This window comes from Vicia villosa, unplaced genomic scaffold (assembly GCF_029867415.1).
Source record: "Vicia villosa cultivar HV-30 ecotype Madison, WI unplaced genomic scaffold, Vvil1.0 ctg.000073F_1_1, whole genome shotgun sequence".
Lineage (NCBI taxonomy): Eukaryota > Viridiplantae > Streptophyta > Magnoliopsida > Fabales > Fabaceae > Vicia > Vicia villosa.
In genome coordinates, this window is record NW_026704997.1 from 805374 (window position 1) to 816964 (window position 11591).

Here is an 11591-nt window from a genome sequence, read left to right on the forward strand (position 1 = left end):
CAGACAGGTAACCGGTCTGGTTCAATAGCTGGATCGGGAATGTCATTGAATCAACGTGAACCGGTCAAAACCGCTAAAACTGAGAAAATCGGCGATTTTTCAGAACCGGCGGTTTAAATGCATTTTTTAATTTTTTTTTAATTTTTTTTTAATTTTTTAAATTTTAACAAATTAAAGCGACGTCGTCTTAATTATTTTTAATGAAAAATTAAAATAAAAAATAAAATAAAAATAAAATAAAATTTTTTGTAGATGCGGTTGATTTTGTTACCGATCATTGATATTGAAGAAAGAGATCCCAATATTTAAATAGTTTAATTTATTAAATAATGAAATTATTTTGTTATAAATTATTCAATTAGGTTATGTTGCAATTAAACTTTGTTTGTAATTATACTTTGTAATTTTGTACTATTTTATTATGAGTGATACTTATGTTTAAAATTTGAATTTAAATTATGAATTTAAGAATTTATTTTTAATATGATATTTTCATAAAATTTAAGTGCTAGTTATATTTTGTAAAGACTGAATCATCCGGTTTGACAAATTTTATATCTATATAATTTTGTTATAACGACCGGTCTATTCAATCGAGTTATCCGGTTTAACCCGATTCAAAAATGTGGTTCAACCAGTGACCTATTGGTTCGACCAATAAACCAGTGCTCCAATACCTTCACCGATTTAATGTCCGGTCCAATTTTTAAAACACTGGTCTAAACTTACAATTTCAAGGTTACAAAATAATAATTTACTCAAATTTAATAACTTAACTTCTAGTATTTTTATTTTTACGAAACTTAACTTCTTTTGTATGAGAGTACAACATATTAATATTAATATTATCCATTTAAGGATAAATATGAGGTTTATTAAGGATTTTTGGGAAGTGCTCAAAGGAGATTTCTGCAAATTCATCACAGAATTCCACCAGAATGGCAGACTAGTTAAGGGAATAAACAATTCCTTCATAGCATTAATCCCAAAAGTAGAGAACCCGGTAAATTTGAAACAGTTCAGGCCTATATCGCTTATTGGAAGCATGTATAAAGTGCTTTCCAAACTCCTCACAAACAGGTTGAAGAAAGTGATTCATAAGGTGATATCAGAAGCACAATTTGCTTTTTTGGAGGGGCGGCAAATTGGAGACTGTATACTTATAGCAAACGAATTAGTAGATGATGCCAAAAGGCGAAGACGGGAAGCTTTATTGTTTAAAGCGGACTTTGAAAAGGCATTTGATACAGTGGATTGGAAATTCTTGGATTACATGATGGAGAAAATGGGGTTCAGCGAAAAATGGAGAAATTGGATCTTAGAATGTTTGAGAACATCAAAAATTTCGGTATTGGTAAATGGGAGTCCCACAGAAGAATTTTCGGCAGGGAGAGGATTAAGACAAGGTGATCCCTTGTCTCCTTTTCTTTTCCTGCTGGCAGCAGAAGGCTTCAATCTAATGATGGTCAATAGTGTACAAAGAAATCTCTTTGATAGTTATGAGTTCGGGAATGGTGAAGTGAAAGTTTCTCATATTCAATACGCTGACGACACTATAGTGATGGGCAGAAAGAGTTGGAAGAACGTTTTGGCAATCAAATCGACCTTGCAACTATTCGAACTAGTGTCGGGATTAAAGGTAAACTTCCACAAGAGTTCACTAATTGGTATCAATGTCTCTCTAGATTGGTTGGAGGAGGCGACATCGGTTCTTAATTGCAAGGTGGGACTTACTCCGTTTAAATACTTAGGGCTTGCTGTCGGATGTAATCACCGTAGGAAAGGCACATGGAAACCGGTGATCGACACAGTTAGAAACAAATTAACATCTTGGAACAATAATCAGCTGTCGATTGGTGGTCGTATAGTCCTTCTTAAGTCAGTTCTGCTTTCTCTACCAGTATATTATCTCTCCTTTTTTAAGGCCCCGATATGTATTATCTCTATTTTGGAATCAATGTTTAAGAAATTCTTGTGGGGTTGGGGAGTGGACAGAAAAAAGGTGAATTGGGTGCAATGGGACAAAATTTACAGAGATAAGAAAAAAAGGAGGTTTAGGAATAAAAAACTTAGAGGCTTTTAACCAATCTTTGTTAGGTAAGTGGAAATGGAGGCTTCTTACTGAAAAGAAGATGTTGTGGGTAAAAATTCTGGAATGTAAGTACGGGGAGATCGGATGCGGAGGAGGCAAGGTTGATAAATTTAGTTCTCTGCGGTGGAGAGACTTACATTCCTTAGACAAGGAGGAAGGAAGATTTAGGCAAAATTGGTTTGATTCTAATTTAGTCAGAGAAGTAGGGGATGGATCAGAATCACTTTTTTGGGATGAACCGTGGTTGGAAGGAAAAATCCTTAAAAGTACATACCCGGAGCTGCATAAGCGGGCTAGCGATAAGAAATCTACGGTGAGGGAGGCGCTTAGAAATGAGGACGGGAATTTAGTTTTGAACTGTAATTGGGAAAGCAACTTAGAAGGCGTAGATTAAATGCGAGTGGTTGAACTGTTAGAAAAGATTCAAAGAGTCTCTTTGAGGGCCAATATCAAGGATTCATGGAGATGGCACAAGAACGTCTACACAAGTAAAGATGCATATTCATTAATCATGGAGGGGCTGTTCACCCTTGTAGGGGAGGATAAGGAATTGGCGGCGGTGTGGAGTAACCTAATCCCTTTGAAGGTCTCGGTTTTAGCTTGGAGAGTGTGGCAAAACAGAATTCCCACTAGAGATAATCTTGTTAAGAGAGGCATCTTGGTTGACTCTCAAAATTCATGCCCATTTGGCTGCGGCGAAGAGGAAAGTGTTTCTCACATTTTCTTCGAATGTCCGCTAGCTTGGAGTGCATGGAGCGAGGTCCTGAGATGACTCGGTTTTTTATATGTTTCTCATAACTCTGCAGAATTTCGATCATTTTACAGGTATCAGTAGTGGCGGAAAAGTGCTGAAAGACAGATTTTCTGTCATTTGGTTCGCGTGTCTTTGGACAATCTGGAAAAGGAGGAACGAGAAGATTTTCGGTACCCCGGAGCGGTGTAGAAGTCCCAACATATTTGATATTCAGGAGACCTCTTGGAAGTGGCTAAAGTAAAAGGTCGGAGGCTTTTGTTACACACTAAATCAGTTCATTTCGAATCCGAAAGTTTGCATAGGATGGTGCAACCAGTAGGAGATGGCAGTTCCGAAGAGATTATTGGTGACAAAACGACATATTGAGCAGTCGCCTGGAGCTTTCACCTAGTTCATTAGCTAGGGATCTTCACTTTTGGCGTCGGTTGCTGTTTAGGTGCGAGAAATGGATTCATTCACGGCTGAAAGCTGACTCGAGTTCTCTTCAGGCGGCTGTGTCAGCTCACGTAACCAAATCAGGAGGAATTGGAGATTTGTTTCTCATCCCCAAGATACATAGGTTGCGACACTCTTGTGGCTATGTTTTCTTATGGTGAGGAGCTTTCAGCTGTTTAGAAAGACGGTATAGGTGTCGGCATTGGCGTTGAACCTGTGTTTTCAGTCGAGAGACCTGGTGCAATGTTTCCGCAGGTGGTGGAATATCTATTCTGAGTAGACTTTGGCTAGAGTACCGTGTCGAGATGCAGGTGGTATTTTATTAAGGTCCGTTATTGCCGTTTGCGTCTCCGGCGGTCAATAGAGAAAATTCTTTTCTGGAGCCTCTACATCACTGTATGGGAGTGTGGATGGTATACAATAGTAGGGTGTTTCTCCAATTACAGGGTCTGGTGTATGTTACATGTTACTTGGTTTTGGGATATATGTTTTGTAACTGTCATGTTTTTTAGCTTGGAGTTTCTGCATACTGCTGTGTAACTGGGCATTGCTTATGCCTTGTTTTTTAATAAATTTTATTGGCCTTTCAAAAAAAATATTATCCATTTAAGAATGTGCAATAAATTTGTGTTTATGGAAAGCCCAAGTTACGTAATTGCTCTATCCATTACTGTGTGCGCATGACATGACACGTGGGTTATCAGAAATTCCCTTTAACACACTTTATCAAATGCAAAAAAAAAACCAACCCCAACGCACAAAGTAAGATAAAGTGGTTTTCCTTCTCATATTTTATTTATTAATAATAACAATAAATTCTTTTCCCTATTCCTATTTTTAAAAAAATTCTCAAAACAAAAAACCAATAAAGAATTAACGGCTTCATCAGATCTGTGTCATTTCATTTCTCTTCACCGGAAAAAAACTGCTTCCGATCATCATGGATGAGAAGCTCATACAGCGATTGGAATCGGCGGTGTTGCGCCTGGAGGCGATATCTACCGGAGGCCATCCCGCTACCTCGCCGGTCGACGCCTCCGATGCGGCACTCGATCCATCCGTTGTTGCATTCGGCGATCTGATCGATCAATATCTCGGTAGGGTTTCCAGAGCTGCGGAGATTATTGGGGGACAGGTGTTGGAGGTCACCAATAGGATACAGGAAGCTTTCTCTGTTCAGAAAGAGCTTTTGATTAAGCTCAAGCAAACTCAGGTTCGTTGATTTCTGTGCCTCGATGAAAATTTGATTAGGTTGGTGTTGAATTGATGGATTTGAATTTCTCGTGCCACATTGTGAAGAAATCGTGATAATATTGCATTGCCGTGTTATTTTTTTTTTATTGACATTATGTTTGTGCTTGATACTTTGGTAATGGTGCTGGAACTGAATCCAATACCTAGAGAACTGAATGTGATGGCGTGAACTTTTTTCTCAGAATTATTTTGATTCAAATATCTCTAATTGTGTTTATGGATTATGTGGATTTGCTGCATGTTTTACCTGTCATGCTTTTAGGAAGAATGTTGAAGGTCCATTGTTAATTGTTAGGTGGAGTTTTTTAATGTAGCATGAATTGGGAAGTTTAATAGAGAATCAATTGATGAAAGAGGAATAAAAGAAAAAATGTTTTGGAGTTTTAGTTGTTAGAATGGAAAATGTTCTAATGAACCATAGGTTTCGATGCAGTTGAGGATATGGGTTTGCCATTTTTATCAAGGTTATCATTTTCCTCTTTCTTGATTGTGTAATTTTGCTGTTAAATTTATGTTTCTCTGAATGGGAGTATTGTGTTCTCATCTGGGTGGGGGAAAATACAAATGAAGGGAAAATATAATGTTGAAAATGAGATTTTTGAAATTGGGTTTGTGAGGTGTTAAAAGAGTACGTGGTAAAGTATTGAGTTCCCATTTGGTTGAATTGATGTTAGGGATATTTGTATGAATCTAGTGGGAAAGAGCTGCTATAATGGAAAAACAAGAAACCCTTATCAGCTGAGAGAATCAATTCTATAGCATAGGAAAATTAACTAAACATAATTAGCTGGCTTTGAATTTTATCCCAAATGATTATTGCATCCGATGCTTTTCAAAACAAGAATGCACAGTGTACTAGGATTTCTCTAAAAGAAATACATAGCTAGCTGTTTATGGCCAAGAGAAATTGAATGTAGTTAGGAGAAAAGAAAGCACATTTAATTTTTCATACTTAAAGTTTTTATGTTCGTTGGAGTATATGTCTTCTCACATCATCAGTTATGTGCAGAAACCTAACCCTGCTGGGCTGGCTGAATTTTTGAAACCATTGAATGAAGTGATTGTGAAAGCTGCTGCATTGACAGAAGGAAGGAGATCTGATTTTTTTAATCACTTGAAGGCTTCTGTTGACAGTCTCTCAGCTGTAGCATGGATTGCATATACTGGGAAGGATTGTGGTAGGTGCATGGTGATTCTTTTCTAGGATGGATCTTTAACTTTTGGTATCTTATGAGTCTTATGTATTTTTTCAAGGTATGAGTATGCCCATTGCACATGTTGAAGAAAGTTGGCAAATGGCTGAGTTTTATAGCAACAAGGTACTCTTGATGCTTGTTGATTTGTCTTGGGCAACTTTCATGATAGTCTTCCATATAGGATGAAAATACAGAGTTTCATGCAAGTGATGGAATTTCTTAATATTTTATGAATACAATAGTGTTGTTGTATCTTGAATCAAAAATAGTTTCTAATTACTTCAAAATGCATGTCTATCCACTTCCTGAGCTACAAGTCCTTAATGGCAGAGAAAAGACATGAAGGATGATCAATAGCCTTAATATTTATATGCTTATACTCATTAATTTTGATTTTGAAAACTTGATTTGCAATTGGCTTATATTTTAACATTTTAAATACAGAGTGTTGTATAATGATCTTGCACTAGCATACAAGAGTTTTCCTTGCACTTTCTTATCTCACTGCTATTTTAAGAGTAAAGGATACTAATCTTTCCTTACTTTTATTGTGATACTCAGGTACTTGTTGAGTACAGAAACAAAGACCCAAATCATGTTGAGTGGGTCAAAGCTTTGAAAGAGTTGTATGTACCTGGTTTGAGGGATTATGTGAAAAGCTTCCATCCTTTAGGCCCTGTATGGAGTCAAACAGGAAAAGTAATTGCTCCATCAAAAGCTAATCCTCCAAGTGCACCTTCTGCCCCTCCTCCTCCGTCTGCGTCTCTCTTTAGTTCTGAATCATCTCAGGCTTCATCTTCTAAGCCAAAAGTGGGAATGTCGGCTGTTTTTCAAGAGATTGGTACAGGAAATGTCACGTCAGGTAGATTATTCTTACTCTTACTATTTTGATTGAATATTCATCATTTATGAATTATAAACTTTACCTTATAGGTCTGAGAAAGGTTACGGATGATATGAAGACTAAGAATCGCACAGACAGAGCTGGAATTGTTGGCGGCAGTACTGTAAAAGAAAGTCATGCTGGTTCACGTGCAGTTGCTAAAGTAGTACCTCCGAAATTCGAACTTCAAATGGGCCGCAAGTAGGTTTATAGTGTGGTTATGCTTTAGTTGCTATGATGTATATTAAATTCAATGTCCCAATTTCACTAGTCCACATATCCTTTACCTAACTAATTGTTTGATACTGTAGGTGGGTTGTTGAGAATCAAATTGAGCAGAAAAGTCTTATCATTGAAGATTGTGATGCAAAACAGTCTGTATATGTTTATGGATGTAAAAACTCCGTGTTGCAGATTCAAGGTATTCATAATTATATTATGCGCTTCTTTCTGAATTTGCTATCCTATCACTTGATGAAAAAAGGCCAAATCACTTTTAACTATTTTTGCAGGCAAGGTCAATAATATAACTATTGACAATTGCAAAAAGATGGGAGTTGTATTTCAGGTTCGCAAGACATTATAATTAGAGATTTTATAATATTAGATCATGAAATCATTTCTTGTAGATGAAAATGGCAATTCATTTTTTGGTTTTATAATGTAGGACGTTGTTGCAGCTTGTGAGATTGTGAACAGTAATGGGGTTGAGGTTCAATGCCAGGTACCTTGACTCCTCCTTCTTCTTTTTCGAATCACATCAATTCCTAGGCATGTCCGATTCAATCTATATTATTTATCCCAATATTTTGCTAGTGGTACTGTCAGCTAATCTTATAACCGGTGAGGTGAAAAATACAAAGATTTAATAATAAATATGTGTACTTGATTGATACATCTAATATGATTTACATAAACTTATGCTTGCTTTCACAAATAACAGGGTTCAGCTCCTACAATTTCGGTGGACAACACCTCCGGCTGCCAGTTATATCTGGGCAAAGACTCTTTAGAAACATCCATATCCACAGCAAAGTCAAGTGAGATCAATGTATTAGTTCCTAGCGCCGAGTCTGATGGTGATTGGGTATGTTTTCACGCTCCGTTTCTATATTTAACATTAGTTTTACTATTGTTTGTATCCTATAATCTACTAGTCCCAAGTTTGGCTCCTCATCATCTAAACATTGGTGCTCTCAATTTCAATATAGCCTTGCCTCTTTCCCCCTACTTTCTTGAAGGCAAATTTGATGCTTTAACCACTAAATATTGTAAAATGTGTGAGAGTTTCTTATGTTTCAGCGTCATCTTATGTTTCAGGTGGAGCATTCTTTGCCACAACAGTACATTCATGTATTCAAGGAAGGCCGTTTTGAAACTACTCCAGCTTCTCACTCAGGTGGTTAAAGTTGAAGGGCAATTGAGAGTTTCTCATTATTTTTACATCATCTTTCCTTGGATTGCTGTAGGAGTGGCTTCAATTCCTTGTTTCTCTGATTCATTTACAATCATCTAGTTTACCATACATATTCTTGCTCGGCTGTCTGTGCTTGTTATTTTTCTGTGGCTTGTGGAACCATTCAGTTTTTTTGGTTGTGTGTCAGAGTTTGCTTCTGCTTGAGCTTTTTCTTTTGTTCAATGGCAATGCATTTTGCAATTGAACTATCAGGTTTCGAAAGACCCATACATTTGTGTTCGATATCTTGGTTTGATTCTCAAGGTTTGCATATTTGAGGACAGAACAATGTACTTAATTAATGCTATTTGTATAATTCAAATTAGTAACTTCTAGTTTGTATTTATGATAAATTTGAGTTTTACCAATATATGATAATAGTATTTTAGTTAAAATATTTTTCATTCCAGTTTAAAAATATGTATGAATTGTTTTTAATTGATCAATTGGAACAATTACTTTGAGACAATATTTTTAATTGATCAACTTGATCAATTAATTTGAGACGGAGGCAGTACAGAGTGTAGTTTAACTTTGACAATGGCTTTGACTATTGTTCAAAATAGGTGAGGCCCATAACAGGGGTCTACAGACTAGCCTATATAGGCTCAGGTCAGACCATACATTATTTTTAAATAGAAAAAGCTTAGGTTTTTTTTATAAGCCTATTTAGTTAAAAGGCCTAGGCTAGGCCTCAGGCCTTAAAAAAATCTTTTAAGCCTATCAGGCCGGCCTATTTAAATAAATATGAATATTTTTTTATTATCATTATATTATGTTTAGTACTTTGAATTAAAATACATTAATGAAACTTGGTTATGTTGAAGAACTTGTGAAAATAAGATGAAAACACATTATGAACATTGTTCTCATAAGTTCTTCTAGTTAGATAGTCTATTTAAGCATTATTTTAATTGCTTATTTACATATATCTAAAACAAATAGGCTTTTATGTAGGCTAACAGACTAACCAAGCATTCGAAAAGGCCAGACTCAGGTCTAAAAAATAAGCATACAATAGACTATAGGCCAGACTTAGACTTCAGTTTTTTTGACAGGCTTAGGCTTGGCAAAGCCTAGCTCGGCCCAGCCTATTTCCACCCCTATGCTCAACTTTGTTGGGACCTTATAATTTTAACTTTCATAAGTGTACTTGAAATTGAAATAAATTTTTAAAAAATTATAATCTTATAGGAAAAATACCGCAACCCTTGAGCGCGGACGACACAAACATTTAAAAACATCAAACTTCGAACCCGTAGGTGATGCACAAATATACACAAAACTTTGAACATGTATATGGTGCACGATGGAAATGGCTAACACCTATATGGTTTACACTACAGAGCGAAGGCGGTAAGACCTTCATAAATATCGTTCTTGAACCAAGTTTTTACATAGCGAAGACGGTGAGACCTTTATAAACATCGTCCTTGAACCAAGGGACATGGAGTTGAACCTTGGCAAAACTCCTCCTCGGAGGTGCCCAAAAAATAGCTAAACATATATCATTGAAACGACCATAGTAACTGGGATAGAAATACCGAACAAGGAGTCGACAGAGAGCGGATATAAATAAGACTAACAAACTTAATTTATTTGATACAAACTCCGAATAAAGGATTGACAAGGAGCGGATATACATAAGACAACAAACTTAATTTATTAAGTCAAATACACTTAACAAACCCAAAAAATAACTAAACACATATCATTCAAACGACCATAGTAACTGGAATGGAAACCCTGAACAAAGAGTCGACAAAGAGCGGATATACATAAGACCAACAAACATAATTTATTTGATACAGACCCCGAACAAGGGGTTGATAAGGAGCGGATATACATGAGACCAACAAACTTTTTTATTAAGTCAAATACACTTAACACTTTTTACTTGTAACATACAATGACTCTATATAAATATTGGAGCACAAATAATTATATAAAAAAAAGATGATTTAAATTCGCATTAAAACTCTTGCTAACATGTCCCTACAAATTAACAAGTATAAGAAACAAAACAAAATCATAAAAACTAGGTTGCTAACTTGAAGGGGGCCATCATTTCGATTTAATTTGTGTTTGGGTTGCCGCGAACAGTGAAGATTTGTGATACTATTTTGGTAATAATGGATAGCTTAACAAAATCGGCTCATTTCATTCTAATTCGACTTAACTATCCGTTGGAGAAAATAGTAGAGCTGTATATTGAGAATATTATCTGTTCGCATGAGATTTCATTCGATATTGTATCTGACAAGGATCTGAGGTTTACGCCTAGATTTTGGGAGAGATTGCATAAAGCTTTGGATACGAAGTTGCGTTTGAGTTCTGCTTACCATCCGCAGACCGATGGTTAGGCGGAAAGGACTATTTAATCCTTAAAAGACTTGTTGAGAGCTTGTGTTATAGAATAAAGAGGATCTTGGGATAGCTTTTTACTGTTGACCGAGTTTACCTACAACAACAGTTTCGATTCAAGTATTAGAATGACACCGTTTATAGCGTTGTATGGTAGAAGGTATAAGACACATTTATGTAAGTATGAGTCGGGAGAGGGTATTGTAATTGGAGTTGAGATTTTCCAACAGACGATAGAGAAGATCAAAGTGATCTAAGAGAATATGAGAGCTTCACAGAGTTTCCAGAAGAGCTACCATGATAAGCGAAGGAAATCATTTGAGCTCCAAGAGAGAGATCATGTGTTTCTGAGAGTTACTCCAGTAATTGGTGTTGGTCGAGCTTTGAAGTCTCGAAAGGTCACTCTTCATTTCATTGGTACATACCAGATTTTGCAGAAAATAGGAAAATTGGCCTATCGGATTGCTTTAACAATGTCAATTGATTGATCAGGTAGTGCAATCGATTAATTCTGGGAAAATTAGAGACAGTGGCTAGTGGAACTGATGTCAATTGATTGACATCCTCTGTCAATCAATTGATGCTATATAATTTTTTTTAAATCTTGAAACCTGAATTATGTGTTATTTTTTGACGATTTATGTTATAACTTTAGTTCTGTAAGTCAAAATAACGTGTCGTTTGAAGCGTTAGAAAGCTAACGCGAATCACTACGCCAAGGTGATGGTTTAGGAGTTTAATAATGTATGTGAATATGAATAATTGTTATTATGGTGGTGGTAGTTTCAAAAGGGAAACTACGTTATTGTGTAATGTTTATGTTTTGATGTTGTTTATGGTACATTGCATGATTAATTTTTATGATCATTATGTTTGCATAATGAGTTGATTAAATTGTGTGTGAGCGCTTGATTTGTTTAATGGTTACATGAAATACATATTATGGATGCTCTATGGATAATTATGTGAAAGTACCTAATCGTTGTTGTTTATAGTTCGAAGGGAGACTATGAACATGGTGTCGTTGTTGTTGCATCAATTTATCATAAATTTCTAAGTTCCATCTTCTAAAAATTATCCTTGTTACTTAACAATCACCTTCAGAAAACATCAGGGATTTACACTCTACTCATATATCATCAGCCATTACATTGCTC

General features: G+C 35.9%; 2 protein-coding genes across 2 annotated transcripts; both read left to right on the forward strand.

Moving 5' to 3' along the window:
* Positions 1 to 2486: 2486 nt before the first annotated feature.
* On the forward strand, positions 2487 to 3087 carry LOC131623554 (uncharacterized). Its single transcript, XM_058894568.1, has 2 exons — positions 2487 to 2823; positions 2918 to 3087. Exons 1-2 carry the CDS (start codon positions 2487 to 2489, stop codon positions 3085 to 3087), a joined length of 507 nt encoding a protein of 168 aa, XP_058750551.1.
* Positions 3088 to 4048: 961 nt separating this feature from the next.
* LOC131623529 (cyclase-associated protein 1-like) lies at positions 4049 to 8423 on the forward strand. The gene is made up of 10 exons (XM_058894542.1): positions 4049 to 4494; positions 5545 to 5713; positions 5790 to 5854; positions 6293 to 6593; positions 6665 to 6815; positions 6926 to 7035; positions 7127 to 7182; positions 7282 to 7338; positions 7558 to 7701; positions 7935 to 8423. Exons 1-10 carry the CDS (start codon positions 4222 to 4224, stop codon positions 8019 to 8021), a joined length of 1413 nt encoding a protein of 470 aa, XP_058750525.1. The 5' UTR covers positions 4049 to 4221; the 3' UTR covers positions 8022 to 8423.
* The last annotated feature ends 3168 nt before the right edge of the window (positions 8424 to 11591 follow it).

Coding starts and splice junctions, on each gene's coding strand:
- LOC131623554 (XM_058894568.1), top strand. CDS start 2,487: ATGCGAGTGGTTGAACTGTTAGAAAAGATTCAAAGAGTCTCTTTGAGG. Junction 2,824..2,917: donor TTCTCACATTTTCTTCGAAT/GTCCGCTAGCTT, acceptor ATCATTTTACAG/GTATCAGTAGTGGCGGAAAA.
- LOC131623529 (XM_058894542.1), top strand. CDS start 4,222: ATGGATGAGAAGCTCATACAGCGATTGGAATCGGCGGTGTTGCGCCTG. Junction 4,495..5,544: donor TTAAGCTCAAGCAAACTCAG/GTTCGTTGATTT, acceptor AGTTATGTGCAG/AAACCTAACCCTGCTGGGCT. Junction 7,036..7,126: donor CTCCGTGTTGCAGATTCAAG/GTATTCATAATT, acceptor CTATTTTTGCAG/GCAAGGTCAATAATATAACT.